General features: G+C 33.2%; 2 protein-coding genes across 2 annotated transcripts; both read right to left on the bottom strand.

Moving 5' to 3' along the window:
* Positions 1-837: 837 nt before the first annotated feature.
* On the bottom strand, positions 838-4,413 carry ABCE2 (RNAse l inhibitor protein 2). The gene is made up of 11 exons (XM_079004622.1): positions 4,167-4,413; positions 3,637-3,722; positions 3,456-3,553; positions 3,260-3,377; positions 3,094-3,183; positions 2,710-3,014; positions 2,343-2,538; positions 2,081-2,266; positions 1,708-1,977; positions 1,366-1,611; positions 838-1,282 (listed from the first exon to the last, which is right to left on the bottom strand). Exons 1-11 carry the CDS (start codon positions 4,267-4,269, stop codon positions 1,163-1,165), a joined length of 1,818 nt encoding a protein of 605 aa, XP_078860748.1. The 5' UTR covers positions 4,270-4,413; the 3' UTR covers positions 838-1,162.
* A 2,548-nt stretch (positions 4,414-6,961) lies between these two features.
* LOC145058463 (F-box family protein) lies at positions 6,962-9,456 on the bottom strand. Its single transcript, XM_079006365.1, has 9 exons — positions 9,205-9,456; positions 8,868-9,038; positions 8,576-8,649; positions 8,422-8,497; positions 8,190-8,300; positions 7,807-7,981; positions 7,623-7,738; positions 7,490-7,553; positions 6,962-7,167 (listed from the first exon to the last, which is right to left on the bottom strand). The coding sequence occupies exons 1-9, from the start codon at positions 9,280-9,282 to the stop codon at positions 7,097-7,099; spliced, it is 936 nt and encodes a 311-aa protein (XP_078862491.1). The 5' UTR covers positions 9,283-9,456; the 3' UTR covers positions 6,962-7,096.
* Positions 9,457-23,168: the final 13,712 nt, after the last annotated feature.

The following is a 23,168-nucleotide window of genomic DNA, read 5'->3' as shown; positions in this document are numbered from 1 at the left end:
TTAATGGATTGAAAATCCGGAAAAGTGCGCTCAGCTCCACAAGTGGTAGGGCGAGTGTGTTTGGTTTGGTTCGAACCACAATAAATCATAGTACCGATATTTCTAACGCTAACTCGGTATTTTATTTGATGTTAAAATAATATATCCAAGTTGATTTAAGAGAATATTGTTGATAATGATATTGCAACTACATGTTTGCGTTGTACACTTGCAATGTCTCATTTTGATGTTAGTCCAACAACAATTCAATATGAGTTGTTTAGATGATAATTTATGTTTTGCTTACATTCCAAGATATACTGTGTTTTGATCAAAATGTAAGTAAGACATAATTATGGTATTGTTATATCTTACATATTTGTAAAATCTACATAACTCTTGTACACAAATAAGCTGTGTATTATGTACATTAAATATTCAAACAAGCTTACTTCAAATAGGTTACTAAATCAGGAAAAATTAAAAGATATGTTATATTGTTAACCACTGTGCTGGCACTTATATGTATGATAAAGTGAATATATACATGATTATAAAGAGTTAAGCCAATCCTATATCTGGACTAGTTTGAGGAATTACCGAATTATGTGTTTGACATGAAATTAATTATCACCAACTGAATAAGACTAATAAAATATTATCTAGATAAATAAATGATATTTAAGACCATATTTGTACAACTAAGAAAGAGGTTCCAAACATCCCCAAAGAAAGAGAGATAAAAACACAAATGAAGCTTAAAAATAAAATATCAGTTTTTTACTCTATTCATTCTCACCTGGAAATATCTTTTTAAGCGTCAAAAAAATAAATAAACATGACCAAAGAAAAGAAAGAGGTTCCAAACATCATCATCAGTCATCTCAAAAATCATCACCTCCGGCTAAAAAAAACATGTGCTCAAAGTAAAGTAAAGCAATCATGGAGGAAGCCGGAAATTACAAACTATAAAACAAGTATATTAGCATTTGCATATGCTATATGATCTAAAACTCTCTTTTCAAACAAAACAAACATCAAACATCAAACATCAAACACGTTCAACAACTGAAGGAAGATGAGCTCAAGCCTCTCTCTGGTTATACAAGTGCTATGCTATGTATGTGACAGAGCTAGGAGTCATGTAGGGTAGGGTTTGCCCTGCAATGACAAGAGAAGAAATTTATTCATCCAGATAGTAATAAGATCCAGCAAATTTCTGCTCCCTGTCCTTTGTTGAATTAAGCTTGTTGATTCTTGGCCTGTAATTAGTTGGGTCCCGCCTAAACGTGATGTTCAGATGCTGCACCACAACAACAAATATATGATGAATTCCCATTCTATTAAATACTATTATATTTATTATTAACAACACAGAAAACTTACAGATAAGAAGAGATTCATTCCGGTTAATAATGACTGAGGTGAATTTGCAACACAATCAATAGATGGCTTCCCTTCATAAACAATCACCCTATCTGCTAAGTAGGTTGCCATTATGAAATCATGTTCAACCACAAATGCAGTCTTTTTAGCATGTAGGATGAATCTCTTTATCACTTTAGAGGCCACAATACGCTGCTCAGAATCCAGGTATGCACTCGGCTCATCTATCAGGTATATATCAGCAGGCTGAAACATAAACAAAGCCCACAAAACACAAATCAAAACAGTATAAGATGAAATGAAAGTAGAATGATGCAAAAAAATTGAAGAGAAAATTCTTACCTTGCCAAGGCACAGGCACAAAGCAACACGTTGCAATTCACCACCAGAAAGATTAACAACCTCTTGATCCATTAACTGCTCAATCTGAAGAGGCTTCATGACATCAGAAACAAACTGAGGATGCATGTAAGAGTCCCGAATTTTTTGATGCAACAAATGCCTGACTGAATGAGGGAATTTGGGACTGATCTTTTGAGGCTTGTAAGAAACATTAAATTCAGGTATCTCCACATCAGAATCTTCCACAGTGTCAGGCTTCAGCAAACCAGCCTACACATTTATAATTTATTTCATCATCATCTATATAATATAAAGCCACCTACCTACCCAGCCAGTAATCAAAATCTAGTAAACACATAGTAATAACACGCACCAGCATACGGATAAACGTTGTCTTCCCTGTTCCATTTTCACCAAGCATTACTATGATCTGAGAGTCTGTGAATTCACCCTCAACCACCTTAAGTGTGAAACCACCCTGAGTTTTAGCCATTGATGGGTACTTATATCGTGCATATGTTTCAATCTCTTCAGCGGTCTCTTGTGGAGTCTCAGCCACCTATTATTCCATAAAAATAAAAAGCGGATTCAGAAGAAAATGGTGAAACTGTAACAACACGCTATGAAAAGTTTACCTTAAAAGTAAGGGATTCGTCACGAAAACGAAGATTTTCAGTAGGCACATATCCTTCTAGAAATATATTAATTCCTTCTCGGACAGAGAAGGGTAGTGTGACAACACCATAAGCACCAGGTTTCCCATAAAGGCAGCAAATGAAGTCTGATAGGTAATCCAGCACACTTAAATCATGCTCAACCACAATCACATAGCTGAAATTGAAACTCTCTCAGTATTTAATATCTTAAAATAGTAAAACCAAATGTCAGTATTTTTTTACTTTAAAGCTTTTTTGTATGAAAGCAGTGACAATTGTTTTGATATAATTGGGTACATTTTCTAAACAACAATGCTGCAATAGGAAGAAATAAGTAGAGAATAACCTGTTGGGTCTAAGCAAGGATCTGATAACTTGTGCAGCTTTAAGCCTTTGTTTGACATCAAGATAACTGGAAGGCTCATCAAACATATAAATCTCTGCATTTTGTATGGCAACAACAGCAATTGCAAATCTTTGAAGCTCTCCACCAGATAAATCTCCAACATTACGATCTATAACTTGATTAAGCTCAAGATCAGCACAAAGTTCTGCCTTCACATCTCTCTCATCTTTCTGATCAAGCACTTGCCCAACATTCCCTTGAACTGCTTTTGGGATATGGTCAACATACTGAGGTTTTATGATAGCCTATTTCAATACAACAAATACAATTAGAAAATGGTAAAACATAATCATATCAACATAAATCGAATGAAGTAGAAAGCACCTTTAGATTATCTTCAAGAATACGTGTAAAGTAGTTTTGCAACTCTGATCCCCGGAAGTAGGTCAAAATTTCTTGCCAATCTGGAGGGTTCTGGAAGAATAAATGAAGCCTTAATTAATATTAAAAGAATGTAAACAGATATACCATAAAGGATCAAGAGGTTTACATTGAAACGACCCAAATTAGGTTTCAATTTTCCTGCTAGAACTTTGAGAGCTGTAGACTTCCCAATTCCATTTGTGCCAACCAAACCAAGAACTTGTCCAGGCCTTGGGACAGGCAACCTGCCATTAGAGGTTTATCAAGTCAGTGGCCAATGTAAACAGCAACACAAGTGTAAAGAAGCAGAGTGGCTTGTTGACCTGTGTAATTTAAAGGTGTTGACCCCATAACGATGAGTTGTATCTTTATCCAGATCTTTTGGTAGATTGATGATCTCAATTGCATCAAATGGACATTTCTACATTAACAAAGCAAAGGATATCATGTTCTAGCTGTATGGAAACAAAAAGCCAAGCAAAGGGTATCAAAATGTACACATACCTTAACACATATACCACACCCTATGCAAAGCTCCTCAGAGATATATGCCACCTTGGATGCAGAAGTGACTTCAATACACAACTTACCTGCCAAAAGGAAATGCATATAAGTGTTTCAAACATCTCAAGTTCAGAAATGTTACAACACCATCACCATTTACCCTCAAAACTGTTAGTTGACCTAAAATACATCCCATTTCTCGTTTTCTCAAACTCACCATTTACTTCCAAACAAAGCTTTAGCTACCATCAATTAGAAAAGAAACCATACAACCAAAAGAAGTTATACCCCCCCCCCCCCCAAACCCAATTCCACTATACTATTTAATAAATCGATCGGCATCCACAAAGTTGTGCAGCGGTATCTACCCAGAGGTAAATCATACAAATGAATCTCAATTACAACAAAGACTAAACCCTACACAGATCAGTACATCAAAGACTAAATCATCAGAGCAAAAAGACAACATCAGAAAACACAAAATAGGTTTCTAATCCAAATTCGATAACGAAAGAATTAGGCGATTGTACCAGTTTTGACGACAGGACAGCTCTTTTTACATTCTTGACGACACTTCTTTGGCTTGCAACGGTCCTCTTTGAGGATGGCAATACGCGTTAGTCGATCAGCCATTGCTAGGGATCGAACAGTTGCAGTTGTGAGAAGAAAGAATTCGGCGTGTGTTTGGAACACACGATGATGAGTGAAGGTAGAACCCCAGCAGACACGCACGCACAATTTGCTTAGGCTAGGGTTCTGGAGGTGGAGGGGATTGCTTTAGTTTTACTTGGGAAAGATTGCATCAACAGTCCCTGAATCATACTATACGTAACAATATATACCCGCTAACTGGTAATTGTCCATGAATAATCCTCTTCATCACGGCACGTTAGGCTGTTGTTAATGGTCGGGTCATATTTGTATTCTGATTCATTTATACGATCCAATGATAGACCTCTCAACCGAACGGGTTTTGACCCTGATCCGTTTCAAACCCGTGTAAAGTTAATGATTTTGGATCATGATTCATTTACCCATTAACCATTTTATTAAAAAGGTACGGTATGGATCATTATCGATCCGATCCGATTATGATCCGTCATATCTAAAACTTTAAAATATAAATTCTTATTTATAAATTATATATTTATCACTTGTACATGTTTTGTAGAGGACTCAAGGAGTAAGATCATTCCACTTCCACTTTAGTTTCTAATGATCGAATTACAGTTAACTCTTTATATAAATAAATATGTGAAACTGTAGAAACATTGGTGACTACACAAGATTGACTAACCTCAAAGAAACAAAAGAAAGTATTTCTTTAACTTTAGAAATCACTTAAAGTTTTCCATTAATTAGTTTAATATATACTTATATGTGATTATTTTTTTTTTCAGGTGATCTATGAATGAGTGGGTCGGTGGGATGCTGAGTTTTTTGAAGATCCATTTTGATGTCTATATTTTTCTAATGCATGTTTGTAATATTAGACATTTTTTTGTTTTGTAAACGTTATTAAACTATAATTGAAGTTTGTTTCGGAACGAATGTTGTCTTGTTTTAGTCATTCATGTTATATGCGTTGTAATGCATAATTATAGTCTAATCTTAATATTGTAAATGGATCAGATAAAATGGTTGAAATGCATTTGATCCAGTGGATAAGGGCATGAGTTTAATTATTCAAAACCTTGAGGGTTACAGGTCGGATTTGGATCAACATTTGAAAATTGTTTAATGGGTTTGAATCAAGGGTGATCCGATCCAAACTCGCTCCATTGTCAGGTGTATCAATGATAGTCGATCTAGTGGATCGAGTCGTCTAATCGGATCAATATGTGGGTCAATTCATCTAAATGCTAACTAAATTTATTTTTTGTTTAACAAATTTCAAAATGTAAGAAATGTTAAATATGACTCGAGCATTTGGACCATGCTCAGCATGGACCATTTAGATCATGTTCATGGAGCATTTTGAGCACTTGGAACTTAATGGTGCATTTGGAGTTCATGGAGCATGTGACAAAGGAACGGATCATCTGAGAAATGAATAGATCAAGTGTCAAAGGAACGGATCATACAGAATGGGGTTTGGAGCATCTGGAAAAGGTTTGGAGCACTTTGGAGTGATATGGAGCAACAAGGGAACCTTGTTGCACCGTATGTTGAATGGATGAGCCAAGAAAAATATTGTTGCGCCAAGGGCATTACACATCGGAGGTGTTAAAAGTGAGATATAACACAAACATATCGATTTATGAGTTGAAATTACAACCTATACTCCTCAATGTAAAATGTTGGATATTACAAATAATAATGAAATCTTGACCAAAATGTAAAGGGTTATGTACAAATTTGTACAATCACGTTTCACTTCTTTTATCAACGTATGCTTTAGAAAAAATAATAATAAATAAATAAATAAATAAATAAACTTTTTACACACTTGTACCATAATGTTTTTATTTTATTTTTCTAATTTATGTAACAAAGTTGCTCCTTTACCAATATCCATATAAACCATTCTATTCTAGTTTGGAAATAATAATAAGTTTAACTACCAGAGGAAAAAAAAATAACCACTAAGACTTCGATTTTTTTCCAAAAAATAAATAATAAATAAATAAAAAACATTACACAAATTTTGAATTCTATGAAAATCGTTATATTTTAATATTTGTTCAGTATAATTACACAAATAATAATAATAAGTTTAACAATTAAATAGGCTGAGAGAATTTGATCCAAACCCTACCCAATTAATTATGACATGTAAACAGATTTATTTAATCTCAAGCTTGTATGGAGTTAACAAGTTAGGGTTTAGACATTATAGATGCATTGTGTCATGTTTAGACATTATAGATGCATTGTGTCATGTTGAGTTGAAACACTAAAAATGTTGAAAGAGTTGGATTCAGGAAGGCAAATATATCAGTTAGGTTTAGAGGACATAGTGGAAATAATAGGAGTTAATAAATCAAGACGCGAGGTCATGAGGAAGGAGTGGTTAAGTTGGTGCATGGAGTATGTGAGAAAAAAAAATTAAAAACAAAAAAATAAAGTATTGCCGTTGTGGTTTTGGGTCTCTCCAATTTATCTAAAGATTAAAATGAAAATAAAATAAAATCACCCTGTATAATAATAAACGGGTCATTTTTTAGTTGAGTTTCTCAACCTAAACTTACCCGTTTAAGTTTCGTTTTGTGAAATGTCAATCCGTTTAATTAAACGGGTTGAAATCTCTCACTCAAACCCGTTTATTTTGTGATGGATGTGGGATTCAGTATAAACTGTGAAATCCAACATGGCAAGCTCACAGTGACAGGCAATTCCTTTATTGTTTTTACTAAGTTATAAGCTACTAACTAATTTAAAATAGCGTATAGAAAATATTAATCATTTAACAACACTTAAATATCAAATTCCAGAAAATATAGTAATATCAAAATCGACTTTAGCAGAACCTCAAGCAAGCTTCCAGCTCTTTTTCATCTTCACAGTTATAACCCAATTGGTATGCCCGCGCTACAACATATATAAACAAACATATATTCATAAGTCATGAAACTTATAAGAGTAAACTGCATTTTTGGTCCTTAAGTATAGTAACCTTTTTGCAATTTTGGCCCTCAAAAAATTTTCTCTTGCAGGTTTGGTCCTTATCTGAGGTTTTCGTAACATTTTGGGTCCATGTTCCAAGCAAATGACCAAAAACCTCAAAGGAAGACCAAAATTGCAAGGGAAAGTTTTTGGAATCAAAATTGCAAAAAATCAGTTATACTACTAAGGGACTGAAACCGTAATTTACTCAATTTATAATCCAGTTGATGTAAAATTAAATTAGTACCAAAACGGCCCGATCCCATGAATGGTTCTGCTTCATCAGTGACACCAACTTGTTGCTGTTCTTCCTAATAATTTTCAACAAAAATAAAATCATGTCTCTTTTTTTTAAGGAAAGTATTTTAAGGTCAACTTACCATATCTCCAGTTTCAGATGGAGAAAGCAATCGGTCAAAACAATGGCCAGAAATTGTACAAACCAAGAGCTCATTTTCTGGATCAAGGACAACATCCTTGCAAGTATCATCACACACTGCATAACCAAAGTAATAATCATTAAAATGTTTGCAACAACATATGAAGATGAGAAACAGAGCGTACCATGAACATATCCAGTAGTCTCGCAAACAAAAACATCTCCAATTTGATAGTAAGAACAGGTTTCTCCTGAACAATTGTGATCAGAGAACACCTTGTCTGTTAGTCCTTTGCTCTTCTTCCATATGGAGACTTGATCAGCAACAGATTTGTCTAGAATCATCCAGTCATCTTTCAACTACACATGTGTAAGTGTAATCAATAATAGTTGGTTGTACTGTGTTTGGTATGCATTACAATGGGACCAGGATTGTTGACATCAATCACAGTCTAAGTCCAATGCACGACAAACACAGTACAACCTGTTCTAGTCTGTTCTGTCATGTCATGTCATTGTCTGTCTTGTAATTTCCTGCTTAAATGGAATAACAATGAGCTTTATTCACCTGACAAGGGAGAGGTGCTTGACTTCTCTTTGCTACTTGCATTTGGATGTAGTACTCTTTGAACTCATTCGGGCAGTTTCTAACAAACTCAACCATGTCTTCTTCATCACGCTACACAAGGGAAAGTTTGTTTCTTTTAAAAGGTAAGCAACTTAGGGATGGAGGAATAGTAAATTGTAGTATAATTTAAATATCAAAATGATGAATTTTGTGTTTTAGTTAGTAAAGCTACCTGAATATAAAGCTTCTTCCAAGCACGATCACGCAAGGTTTTTGTTGGTGGCAAGATTCCCCACCGCATACAGTACCTACATACAATAATCAAGATAATTTGTAAACAACAGGCTTATAATTGTAGTTGGAGTTATGAGACAGAAATTACTCACAGGCGACGCCATAAAGATTCATCTGAAGATGCGAAGTTTAGGAATCTACAGACCAATGAGCATGAAGCAAGATCCTGCAATTTCTCAAGATCATCATCAAACCCATCAGAGGAATGAACACAAAACAAAGCTGTTACATAATAATCTGTTGATATCGCTTTCCTGTTTTCAATTTCTGTTACTTCCGAATTAGTTTATTGCAGTTGAAAGTTTGTAGCAAAAATCAAATAGATCTATTTCAACATGTATTTAGAAAAGAGTAATCAAAGGGAGCAGTTAGTAGTAGCACCACCTCAGAGGAGAGAAACTTGAGGATATGAGGGAAGAGCTCTGGAGGAATCCTGCTGAAGAAACCATCATCTATCCTCCTTGGATTTATTACTCTGTTATTCACGCCACCATTTTGCTCCATCCGAAGCCGCTTCGGCTGTCGCACTTCCTCTTTCTCTGATCTTGCATCTTCCTGAATATCACACCAAAATCCAATTTTAAGCTCGGAATATTAGATCAACGAACTAAATTAACCATATAATATAATTTTTCACACACAGACACATAAAAAGCTAGAATCTAGATAACAAGATCGAAAACCCAAGTTGATCATTTTCAAACAAGGAATTACGTGTTACCTGATCGGAGATCTCTGAAAGAACTTCGGATTCTAAAAAATGAGCTAGATGTTCGTCTTCATCTTCTGAAACGGTCATGATTACACCACAAATTCTCAGATCTAGATAAATAATCTGTTGTAGCAAAAATAATTTTAGACGGCCGGAACAGGCCGCCGGAAAAGCACGCCGGCAGATCTGGTTTTCCGCTGATGAGTTCTAAATGGAAAAATCCCCTACGAGAAAATTGGGGGCTCCTTTGCGTCGCACATATTCGGGTCGGGTCGCGTCGACCGAGTAACTACACATCCACCACCATTATCCTTTTCTTTTTCTTTGGAACCGTCAATTTCATTTTACAAAAAATAAATTACATGTCAAATTAATGATAGTAATTTGAATAAATGACTATATGTATTTTTAAGAGAAAATGACAAAAATAGCCATTTACACTAATTGTATTATAATAATAGCCAAGAAAAATCGAAATTACAAAATTGGCCATCCATTTCGCAGATGAGAAGCTCCCATCTGCGAAATGGGCTTCTCATCTGCGAAAGTATAAGTACCTAAAGCACAGTTGTGCTTTAGGTACTTGTACTTTCGCAGATGAGAAGCCCCATCTGCGAAATTGCTTCCTCATCTGCGAAATGCCCTCGTTTTGACTATAAAAACGTTTTTTTTTTTTCATTTTTCACCATTCTCTACACAAAAACTCTCTCTAACTTTGGGCTTCTCTCGGAATTTTTGCTAGTTTTTGAAGAAAATAGAGGATTATGTCAACAATCTCGCAAATATGGTTAGATTTTAACTCTTTTAATGTCAACAATCTCTTTATTTTATCATTTGTTGTATTATTTGTTGTGTTATTTTTGTTGTTTTTTTAGTTGTTGTATAACCTGAAATATTGTATATTCTTATCGTATAATTGTTTATATAAAGTGCAAAATAGTCGTTTGTATATATATATTTGTCGTATAAGTATAACATTTGTATTAGTTGAAAATTTGTCGTATATATATTGTTAGAAATTATTTGTGTTTGTCGTATAAGTATAACATTTATATAAGTTGAAAATTTGTCGTATATATATTGTTAGAAATTGTTTGTATTTTTCGTGTAAGTTGAAAATTTGTATAAAGTTGTCGTATAACTTGCAAAATTGTTAGTTTGGTTGTCGTTGTATTTTTAAATTTTTTTGTTTATATGGTTATAAAATGTTAGTTTTAATTAGAAAGATAAAAATTGTTTATATATTTGTCGTTTAAGTTGAAAATTTGTCGTTGATATATTTGTCGTTTAAGTTGAAAATATGTTTAATAAAATATTTATATAATTATGTATGATATTGTTTTCTATCGTAAATATATTTGTTGTATAACTTGGAAAATTGTTTATATATTTGTCGTTTAAGTTGAAAATTTGTCGTTGATATATTTGTCGTTTAAGTTGAAAATATGTTTAATAAAATATTTATATAATTATGTATGATATTGTTTTCTATCGTAAATATATTTGTTGTATAACTTGGAAAATTGTTTATATATGTGTATGTTATTGTTTTTTATCGGAAATATATATATTAGTAATTAAGAAATTATATTTGCAGTTCGTAATCATATATTTAAAAAAAAATATTTTTTAGTTATCTAATTTGTTTTTGTGTTTTTTTTGCAGCATCATTTTAGTTTAATGAATACGAAAGCCTTTGCGAACCTAAAAGGCTTTGGCGGTAACATATGGGAAGTATTTAAAGTTTTAGATGATGTCTGACGTGCTATTTTCAGAGATACCGTCTTTGGCTATTTTATTGATGTCCCTCGTTTACAAGAGGACGCTTTATTGTTTCATAAAATATTCCTTCATCAGATCCGGCCGGACCCTGTTTTATCTCCAGATGGAATAAAACGTTTATATTTTCGAGTAGGCAATACCAAAATGGTTTATGGGCCGGAAGAGTTTTGTTTGATTACCGGCTTCAATTTTGGGGAGTATCCAAAAAACATTGGGAGAAAATGGTCGGAAAAATTAATAAGCAGTAAAAAAAGATGTTTACTGCGTGAACGGCTATTTCCGGACCATACTAATAGTTCGGTGAAAATCGGCGACCTGAAAAGTTTAATTTTAAATCAAACATTCCTAGCACTTGACGACTTTGATGCAGTTAGAGTATGTTTGATATACATTTTGTGTGAATGTTTTTTGGGCAAAGAAGTTAACGATCGGGTGCCACAAGATTGGTTTTATTTGGCTGAGAATTTGGATCTCTGGAATAGGTATATTTTCTTTACGTTAAAATTTCTATTTTATTAAAGTTATAATTTATATAATAATCAATTTTGTTTTTTTGTTTTGTTAGCTTCGCTTGGGGTAGCTATCTCTGGGATTTTACTTGTGTTGACCTTGAGGATACATGGAATAAGATACATAATTATTTATCACTTCCTGAGCGTGGTCAAACTTTAAAGTATTCCGTCTCAGGATTTACGGCTCCAATAAGGGTATAAAAATTTTCTTATATTTAAATTGTTTTATTGATATGTTTTTTATTTTAATTTTAACTGGTTTGACTATGAATTCAAAATGTTCAACTATGAATTTAAAAGGTTAAACTATGAATTTTGATCAGTAGAGATACAATATTTTCTATTTATAATTGCATTTGTGTGATCATTGTAGAGCACAATCATCGGTATTGAAAATGAGTAGTTACAGCGAAAGAACCTTTTCTCAACTACCAATTTTCTTGCATAACCTTCAAAGAACAAATCCTAATACCTTCACAGCCATTAAGAAAACTGATACCAACCGCTTTCAATTCTGTTTTGTGGCTTTAGGTTGCGTGGTATAACATACTTCTTTTATTGAGTTATACAATATTTCATGGTAATGTATCTCGATTAGTTGTTACTTATCACTAATATGTGTTCGTTTTTATGTAGATTCGTACCTTCCTTAGGTGCATGATACCGCTGATATATGTGGGTTATTTACCCCTTCTTGGGAGCTTTCTGACAACAATGTACTTCGCAGTGGCTTTAGATGGAAATCATGAACCACTACTCTTAGCAATTGGTTTGGGAACCTTACAGTGTGAAGAATCATGGAGATGGTTCATGATGAGGTTAAGAGATTGTTTAGGTGAGGACATAGAGGTTGGTTTCATAAGCAACCTGTGTGGTAACATAGACTTTGGTGTTGAGAGTGCCTACCCGGATTCCTATCATGGATATTGTCCTAAAGATATAGCTCGAAAGATACGTGAGTCTGTCGGACATAACAATACGGAAGTCGAATCGTTGTTTTGGAAATCATGCAATGCATATAGCGTTGATGATTTTTACTTGTGTTTGGAAAGGTTGCAAAGTACATGTAGGCAACCACATTTCTGCACCTTGCTTATGAGTCCAATTTACTGGCCTGACGATATACCAATTTCAAAATGGACAAGAGCATTTTTCCCAAAAATACGTTACAATGTTAAATCGATTGACGTCCCTGAAATTTTGCAAATTATATCCTCACGTGAGTTTCCTATAACAACGATAATTGAGTTAACCACCACGTCGATAAAATCAAAGTATGCTAAACGGGCCGAACTGGCTGGTAAGGGAGATTGTTATATTTTGTTTTTTTTATTATGCTGCTATTTTTATTAAAATATCAAATTTTACAGGGAGGTTGTCTGGTGGGTTGACCCCTTACGTTGAGAGTAAGGTTCAAAAAAGTCTCAACAAGTCTTATAATTGTAATGCAAGACGTTTGTATGGGGATACATTTGAAGTCGATGACACTTTTGCCACCAGCAACGTACTACTTGAACGAAGGGTATGTAGTTGTGGTAAATGGCAAAAAAGCGGTATACCATGTGGCCACGCTATAGCATGTCTAAGAACCCGTACATCTGAGTCCATTCAGAGAATGGTTGATTACAAGTTTACTAATTATGTGTATCGAGTTGCATATGGATCTGAGTTGGTGAATGGTATACCATCATATGAGCATTGGGAAATACCAAATGAAACGGTGGTCCTGTTACCTCCCTCAATGCAGTAGTTATTCATGTAGCACCTTTATGTTTTATGTAGTATTATGTATTAGTTTTTTATGTACCCCGTTTTTATTTTAATGTTGTGTTACGTATTAGTTATCCATGTACCCAGTTTATTTTTTATGTCGTATTATGTGTTAGTTATTTATGTACCCCATTTATATTTTATTGTGTTCTAAATATTGGCTATTGAGGAAACAACATACATTAAAAGAAATGGACGTTTATTAAATAGTAACGACTAGACACATACAACAACAAGCAACTTAAATAACGAAAAACAATTAACTTAACCAACATGCATATTAAAAATAAGGGACATTCTTTAAAAGATTCCATGCATCTAAGTGGGTAAACTCGCTACCATCATATTGAAAACGGTATAGTTCCAAAGCCACCTGCCGTAGAATGTCTTCATCCGTATTTGCATGTTCGTTATCCAACTCGTTATAAATACGTTGAAATTGTTTCACCTTCATTTTCATATCCAGAAACTTCGCTTTGACATCTCTTCTTCTTCAATATTGAGTGCGGTTCATTAAATGGTGAAACAAATGACAGACACGAGACCAAAATGATCCAGCACGAACTTGTGGGGGACCCGGTGGAAAATCCACCTCTACATTTGTAATCCAAGCTTGAACCAAAGCGACCTCCTCTGCGTTCCTCCATATACGTGGTGAGTCCATAATTGCAAGGAGGGAAGTAATAGAATACAATTACAACGGATATTGAAATCTATTTATAACGACTCGTTACTTTCCTGGTGCAATGACTTGTCAACTCAAACAACAATGTATTGTGTTGTCATTCAACCGGGGATGAATTGTCAACTCGAACAGTGATCTGTTGTGTTATAAGTATAGTACACTGCATTCGTCAGTTAATTTTGACTATGAATTGCAGACATATTAGAAGATTGGACTGCGATTTTGTGTAGAAACTATTATAAATTGACCTTAAATTACATGCAATACTTTATTAAATTAACCAATATAGTTGTTCAAATATTGTTTTTTAGATTCTACTCTCTTTGTTTCAATCCAAATGACTTCTATATCATGGAGCAATGAAGAGTTCTTGGTTCTTACACATGCTTATATTCATGTGTACGAGACAAGCAAGTTGAACGATCCAATGTTTTGGAGCCGTTTAACAAATATTTTCAATGCTGAAAACCGAATGACTACAAGAAACGATCGTGACGAACTAGACATCTTAGCAAGATGGTATGAAATGAAAACCGAAGTTCTATTATTCAACGATCTTTATACCAAAATTGACGTCACACGTTTAAATGCTACTGAGGATATCATCTTGGAAGCTGCTAAGGAGGAATACAAGTCATTAAGTAACGGGTTGGAATTCCAGTTTGAAGCCCCTTGGAATATCTTGAAATATATCCCGTTTGTTTAAAATCTATTTTAGTTTATTATTTGAGTACTAGGTTATTTTCATGTTTTTCTGATGTATTTCGTATGTATTTCGTTTGTTTAAAATCTATTTTAGTTTATTATATGAGCAACTCGTATCATTAACTTGAGTTAATAAATGACCATTGCATTAGTTATCACAATATATTAGAATACATTAGTAACAAGGATTCCATGAACCATTAAAAACATCACAACAATTACATGAAAAACAACGACATAATACGAACAAAGCATTAACGTAAAACACAAGTCCATGGGTTATTCTTAACACAAATTAGAGCGGTCTACTTGAAATATTGTTTATCTCTAACAACCTTCCAAACTTCCTCGTATTCGAAGTCTCTGTCGTCATACTCACAGATGTAAAACTCTGTAACAACTTCCAAGAACTCTTCTTCGTCACGATAACGAACATTGTTACGTTTCGCATAACTACATGCTCGATTGAACCATGTCACTTCTTCCTTTACATCCGTCCACTTAGTAACAACATCTGATTTTTCTCTTTTTTGTCCTTCTCCCATCTCATGGTTAAACAAAGATGTGAGGCGACTCCATTCATCACCAATTAGGCAATGCGGGGGAGCAAGTAACGATTCACCATCCTTAACACTTAGCCAGCATCGTGTTAGAAGTAACACCTCGTTTGTCGTCCATGGCCTTTCAGAATTGGAACCAGGTACTTCATTCGAAGAACTTGCTGCATTTGACGACATTTCTAATAATGGGAATTTGTTTCGTTTAGGTGATTTGGGTGTTTGGTTTATAGATCTTAAACATCTATTTATATAAATAAATAGACTATGAATTAATACTTTGACTACGAAATGGTAATATTTGGACTACCATTTTCAGCTTTATGCAGTGTTTTGTCATGTCAAACTGTCATTTATCTCTTGTCACTTAAGGGTCCCACTGGGATGTGCAGGTTACTACAGTGACTTGTCATTACCGTCTAGTCATTTCAAAGTTGGACATCTCATTACTGTCTAGTATGTATAAATACCACTTATTACTCCAGTTTAATACAATGTCGACTTTATTATGAGTTCCTCACACAAATTCGAAATTTGCTCATGCAACGAAGTAGATTGTTACTACTGTGATTCGGTAGACCCTTTTTTTACACCCTCTTCAGCCGGGCCATATATGTCACATGAAAATTTTGAAGAATTGAAGAAGGCTGAAGCACAACAAGAAGAGGACAAAGAGTCATCCCGACTTCTCACTCAACTTGCTAATGATATAGATTCGGAATGCAAACAAGCTCAAGAATGGATTGACCTCAATAAAAACAAAATCAAAGAGCATAAAGATTGGATAAAAAAGAGTAAGAAGGCAATCAAAACGACTGAAAAACGGCTTGCTGAGAAGGATGAGCAGTTGATACACATTATGGTAAAAAAGGATCGTTTCGAAGACAAAATGAGAATTAGGGATGACTATATAACAATGGAGAAAGAGAAGTACCCGTTGCAGTTCCCTGAGTTTAAAAATTAGTTATAAAGTTGTTGTAATATTATCATGAAACAGATTAGGTTGCCAAAGGACCGTTTGTTGTTTTTTTTAAATAACATGTTGTAACTGTTAAAATAAATCTGCAAACTATATTTTATAATATAAAGGCTTCATTCATTGTTATAATCAACAAAATTAACTAAAATATGAGAGCATAGCAATGTCTTGTAAGAGTTAATAAAAATATTACAATACATAATAAGCTAACAACTTGTCATTACTCTTAATTTCAAGGTTGTTTTATATCAAAATCAGCGTTATGGGTTTGTGAGCAACCCGCTGAACCACCAATATTATATGCCATTTCTGGAGTAGAAATTATGTGACCTTCTCTGCTACCAGACGCCCTTCCAGTACAATTATTTCTCGTGTGTCCTAGTTGACCACATGTAGAACACTCTTTTATAATTGGACCCTCGCCTTGGGATGGAATGCGGTCTGTGTTTCTTGGCCTGCCTGGCTGACGTTTATCCATTATAGGTGGCTTAACAATCATCAAATCATCGGGGATCTCCCATTCGGATGGCTTCGGCAGAGGGTTTATTGATTCCTCATATGTTTTCCTCAGTGTTTCGGTAAGGTAAGCATTTAATGCAAACCTCGAGCAGTCTTGGTAATTGTTCACTGTTAAACATCTTATGACATGACCACAAGGTATCCCATCAAGTTGCCAATGCCTACATGTACATGTCATATGTTGAAAATCAACAATCACATTTTGTGCCCCCTTTTTGACCTCGCATTTCGTATTTGAGATCATGCGAACATCCCATTTCGTAAAAGTTTTCTTGTTTTCTTTTACAACTTCATCCGCCCAAGGGGTAAGTGTTGTTGTTGCTTCCGCTAAAAAAACAGCCAAAATGAAGAAGTTAAGATCAATAACATCAAAACTAATAAAACATTAATATTACAAATTCACGTAATACCTGCAAAGTTACGTCTTTGAAACCACCATTGTTGCATTGTAGCACGAAAAAAATCAATCAACATAACTATTGGCACCTTACGTGCGTGTCTAGATAATGCATTTATAGACTCCGCACTGTTGGACGACATAAGATTGTATCGGTTCCCTTTAAAATGTGCCCTTGACCAGGTTTCTGGATTTATACTTTTTAAGTACTCCCATACTAGTTCTTTTGTCTTTTTCATAACATCCATGGCAGCATCAAAAGCATCAACTGTGTACGCCCTACACGCCTCCCAAAAAATTCCTTTAACCGTCTTACTCTTGCCGAATTTAGATACTATGTTGAAATACAAATGGACACCACATATTCCATGATGAGCGTGAGGAAAAATGTTGGCTACGGATGTTGCTATAGATGGAGACCTATCAGATATAATTGTAAGCTCCTGCATATTTCCTATGCAATCATGTAGTTTTTGAAAAAACCATGTCCAAGAATCAATACACTCATTTTTGCATATACCATATGCAACCGGTAATATTTGATTTTTTCCGTCCTTAGTAACTGCAAGTAGCATGGTACCTTTGAACTCGCCCTTTAGGTGAGCTCCATCTACTACTAGGGTCGGCTTACAAAAATTGACAAAAGCTCGTACCTACAATACATTGTATATCTATTCAAATACACCAAAATAAATATTAAAAAAAAATTAGGACATGATAATACTAACCGAGCAACCGAGTGCGACGTACAAAAACTCAAAGCGATCATCAGCATCTGTTTTAATATGTGTGACAGTACCCGGATTATGTTTGGCCAAGTTGTGACAATACACCGGAAGTTTGGTAAAAGAATCCTCTTTCGTACCCCTTAACGACAACAATGCATATTGCTTCGCACGCCATGCCTGATGGTATGAGATATTGATATTCAATTGAGCATTCATATCATTAACAATTTCTTTTCCCCGATAAACTCTACTATAGTCTTCAGCCAAAACATCAGCAACATATTCACCCAAAACATATTTGTTTGCTTGTCGATGATTAGGTTGCAACAATGTTGAAGAACATGTGTGTACATCAACAAATTTATTCACTTGGAAAAGTCCATCAGAATTTTTAATTGCTTTTGCTCTTAGTAACCAAGAACAATTTTTCGAAACACACACAGCTTCATACCTTGATTTGGTGGATCTACTTGTCCTCGTCTGGAAACCTTCTCGAAGACATTTTTTACCAATACACCGCTTTAAAAGTTCTTTGTTTTTAAATATACTCTCACATTGAATCTTTTGAAGATTAATGTCTACCATCTGTGTTGGGATATCTTCATTAAGATCAACTGGCCATGCTGGTACAGGGGGCATACCGTGAAAAAGGTTATCGGGATACTTAGCTTTAACTTCATCACCCAACTCATCTCTATCAGAATTACTTTGTAGCTCGGTTATATCTAAACATACATCACCAACATCAACATAATGCCCGTAAACATGATTTTTTTCATTTTTTTGAGTTGAATTTTTTTTTCTTTTTAGTTTTATCTACCACACGCATATTCATAAGTTTAACTTCTTGTTCAGCAACATCATCACAACGACCACCCACATGATTAAGATATGTACCAACATCATCATCACCAACAGACTTGTAATTCTCAGGATCCACATAGTGAATAGGTGAATAACTAACATTAACATTTTCAGCAACACTGTGAAACTGAGGTACACTAGGAGTATTGAAAGTACCTATCGGATCGTTGCTCCCTTTATAACTGCATAAATTACCAACAAGTTGGTTTCCAATTTCACCACCCCCATTAACCTCCTCAACTTCATCAACCACCACAAACACTTTCACAGCCCTTCCTCCACTACATTTGATTACGTTTATCAACATTCTAACATCCACGTCTTCAACTACAGCTATATAATAATTTAATTCAGGATGGTGGAAACGAAGACTAATTCTATATTTGTCTAACAAACCAATTTTGCTTCTTACCAAAGATACAAAATCACTATAACTAATATACTCAGAAAATATCAAAGCGAGTTCAAAAATACCTCCCTGTGGACATATGTATTCCAGATTAGTTCCATTAACTTGCCATCTCCCACCGGTTACAAGACAAACCAAATATTCAATCATTTTTTGAGCAAATTGTAGAGAGTATTTCCTAAACAAATAACAACCAAAATGATATTTTTTCTACAAAAGTTTTTATACAGCAACGTGATTTCGTAGTCAAACCAATTCATTTCATAGTCAAACTTAAAATAAAAAAAAATAGAAAAAATACACCATTTCGCAGATAGGCTCAGAGGATTTCGCAGATGGCCCTATTCCATCTGCGAAATTAACCCTATTTATACAGAAAAAAAATTAAAAAAAAAATTCTCATCTGCGAAAGTACAAGTACCTAAAGCACAACTGTGCTTTAGGTACTTGTACTTTCGCAGATGAGAAGCCCATTTCGCAGATGGGACCTTCTCATCTGCGAAATGGGTGGCCATTTTTGTAATTTCGATTTTTTTTGGCTATTTTTGTAATGCAATTAGTGTAAATGGCTATTTTTGTCATTTTCTCTATTTTTAATAATCAATATTTAACATTATTCTTCATCTTAACAAATTGATTCTATAAAATATAACATTTTTACTGTTATCATATAAGTTAATTATCTACAAATAAGTTAACATGTCTATATTTTATAATTTATATAGATGAGTTGTTTTTTTAAATAGAAGAATCATCTCTTTTTATTTTAGTGAAAAAGATAAACCTAATTAAATTTTTTTAACTATTTTGCAAGAAATATATATATATATATATATATATATATATATATATATATATATATATATAAATATATATAGAGAGAGAGAGAGAGATAAGTAAGTTCATGCGAAAATATAAATATCTTGCGAAAACGCGAAAACAAATTTTATCTTATAAAAATCAAACATATGTACTATAAAAAAATAAATTTATTATCAATAAATTAAAGATAGTAAGTTTACATTGGATGGTGTTATGATAATATATACTTCAAGACGATTTTAATAATTATTTTTTTCACGTCCTTAATCATTTTTAAATTCACGTTTTTATAATAAAAATGTTAAAAATCATACTTTGCTAATATAAAACAATTTCTCATCTATCATCGATTATCATCATGTATTTCAAAGTTTGGATGAATTATTTTCCAAAATATAATGTTGAGGTGACACAATACCATATGTTTTTCTTGTTTCCGCGTATTCGTAAATTATTTGTATTTTCGCATTAACCCTCCCATATATATATATATATATATATATATATATATATATATATATATATATATATATATAGAGAGAGAGAGAGAGTTAGGTTCAAATGTTTTTGACAACTATTGTGTGACTGAATGCACCAATAGGAATTGAGGAATAATTAAATAATTAAAAAAATTGAATAAGGGTAATTATGTAACTTTAGAATGATAATTAAAATAAAATCCCTTAATTAATGGGAATTACCATAAAAATCTCTTTGACCAACTACTTAACCCTAGCCCTAAATCTAACTTATCATCGTTTCTAATCCACGTCTTCTGCTTCTTCTTCTACAATCAATCATCAAGATTCAAAACTCATTACCAGGTAATTATCCTTCTCCAATCAATTATTAAGATTTTCTTTCTTTTCATAAACTCATTTTTTTCTTTAATCGATCAATCATCATCGGTGATGATAGTGGTGGAGGGAACTTGTCACAAGAATTGATGGAAAACGCGTGTAGCCTCTTCCTCGTCTCCTCCGCTACTTATAAAATGGTTCGATTATGTTTCAGGCAGTCATGACCAACACAACTTCCCCTTATGTCCTCCAAGTCCTCAATCTCTCCCTCTTATAAGTTATCTTGTCTCACGGTTGGCTTCTTCTACTGCTCCGCTTCTTCACACGATTAAACCCTTGTAACTAAAGATGAAAAGGGCGTCGCCACCAAATAATTTCAATCCCAGGTACTTTTAATTTTTTTTAGGCTAGTAATTCAAATTGACATCTGATACTGGTGCACATAATCTCAAAAGTACTTAACTTTTGATTGTGAATTATGTTTTCCAGATTTCAAAACCCAATTTTGATTGCCAAAATTGGTAAGACTATCACTAATTTTTTTGAAGAAACTGAAGAAGCACACTACGTGTTTGATAAAATGCCTCAATGAAAAAATAGTTAAAAATCATTAATGTTTTTACTTCACTTTGTTCCTTATTCTTTTCAGAACTATATAACTCAATTTAGATTGGGTTGGATGGCATTTTCATAACAATAGGTTGATGCTAGTTCCTTATTCTGTCAGAATTTGTAGTTTAATACATTGAACATATCGAGAAGAAACACATGGAACCCGAAGAATGTTAGTTCCTTATTCTGTCAGAATAGGTTGATGCTAGTTCCTTATTTTGTTTGTTGGATATATTCTTGATAATACAAATTCTTAAATAATATTCTTGCAGAATAGTTTATTTTGTAAGAATATTATTTGTTGTATTCTGATAGAATTGTAGTTAATTATTTGTATGTTTAATGTGCAGGTTTTACAAGTGTATCACTACAAATTACTTAGCAATGAATTTCTGGTAGAAAAGGCTTCAAGAATGGCTTGAAGACCTGATGGGAAAGGGTTGAAGAATGAATTAAAGAATGATCACACTCATTTTTTAAGAATGTTGTTATTTTTTAAGAATTATACTTGTTTATTCTTTCAGAATGTTTGTTATTATTCAATGAATCACAATCATACAATGTAATTTTTTGATATATTATTAGTTCAAGAATCGATTTTGTGTATTCTTTCAGAATGTATTTACTAGTTTATGTTTAGCATTCTGCCATTTTGACAGAATAAAATCGAAAAATACATTCACTAGTTTATGGTTGACATTCTATCATTCTGACAGAATAAAATCGGATTTTTAAATTTGAATTAATTTAAAATATTCAGATTTTTAAAAAATAAATGAATTAATCATCCCTAAAAATCCGAAAATTTACTTTTTTAATATAGGTTCATTGACTAAAATGCCCTTATGCTGAAATTTGTGTGATTATATGGTACATGTTATCCTTTTCTACTACCATAGACCCTCAAATCATGACATTTGATTATATTCCATCCGATGGTCCAGATCTATGCATTCTGGCACACAATAGTTAGTAAAAACAAAATAACCTAACAATATATATATATATATATATATATATATATATATATATATAAACAAAATATTAAAAAAAAACAAAACATTACCCAATTACCCATATAGGTTGTGTCATCTTTCTCAAAATGTTATTTATGATTTCCTCCTAATGGCAAAAAACAACTTTCTTTATATTTTTAATGAAATTGTATGTATAACCCAAAATTGTACTCTAAGTGAAGAAACCACATATACCATGAAGGTCTATTTGTTATTTCAATGGTTATTAATTTCTTAAACTTCTTTTTTAAGTTTATAAAATTAAGTTAAATTTTGTAATTTTCTCTTTATTTTATAGTTTATAACTAAATAAAATAAAGTTACCAAACCAAAAAAATATGAAAAATCGAAAAGACCATTAAACTTTGACCCAATGTTCCAAATTAGTCTGGAAATAGTTTTTATCCATCCGAGTACTTAAATAACTTTTTGTTTCGATTAATTCTTTATGGCTAGGTATAGAAAGTTTATCAGTTAAGTTAGTCATTTGTGTTTCATTTTGGTGGCTAAACATTTTCTTTTGTAGACATAGGTCCTAAACAAAAATACGTTTTTATAGTATCGTTTTAATTCATAATAATCCATTTACTCTATTACAATATAGTATCTTGTTTTTTCAAATGTCGTTCTTTCTATCTCCAAATATACAAAATTTACTTTATTTTATCGAACTGGATGTTACCAATAAAAAATTCACTAGCCTATCACTCTTCGAAGAGCGAGTATCACTGTCAACGATGGATTAAAGGATGAATATCAGCCGTAGAAAAATTGTGTGTAATGAGCACATTTTATCAAAACACTAATGACAAGTTT

This window comes from Lactuca serriola, chromosome 6, assembly GCF_051521515.1.
Source record: "Lactuca serriola cultivar US96UC23 chromosome 6, Lser_US96UC23_V15, whole genome shotgun sequence".
NCBI classification, from domain to species: domain Eukaryota; kingdom Viridiplantae; phylum Streptophyta; class Magnoliopsida; order Asterales; family Asteraceae; genus Lactuca; species Lactuca serriola.
This window is presented reverse-complemented; position numbering and strand designations above follow the sequence as displayed.

Excerpts from the sequence above, each read along its gene's own strand:
- ABCE2 (XM_079004622.1), bottom strand. The coding sequence starts at position 4,269 with ATGGCTGATCGACTAACGCGTATTGCCATCCTCAAAGAGGACCGTTGC. Across the intron at positions 3,554-3,636 it reads GGTGTGGTATATGTGTTAAG|AAATGTCCATTTGATGCAAT; the intron begins GTATGTGTACAT and ends TTGTTAATGTAG. Across the intron at positions 2,267-2,342 it reads ACGAATCCCTTACTTTTAAG|GTGGCTGAGACTCCACAAGA; the intron begins GTAAACTTTTCA and ends ATGGAATAATAG.
- LOC145058463 (XM_079006365.1), bottom strand. The coding sequence starts at position 9,282 with ATGACCGTTTCAGAAGATGAAGACGAACATCTAGCTCATTTTTTAGAA. Across the intron at positions 9,039-9,204 it reads TTTCAGAGATCTCCGATCAG|GAAGATGCAAGATCAGAGAA; the intron begins GTAACACGTAAT and ends TGTGATATTCAG. Across the intron at positions 8,650-8,867 it reads TCAAGTTTCTCTCCTCTGAG|GATCTTGCTTCATGCTCATT; the intron begins GTGGTGCTACTA and ends GAGAAATTGCAG.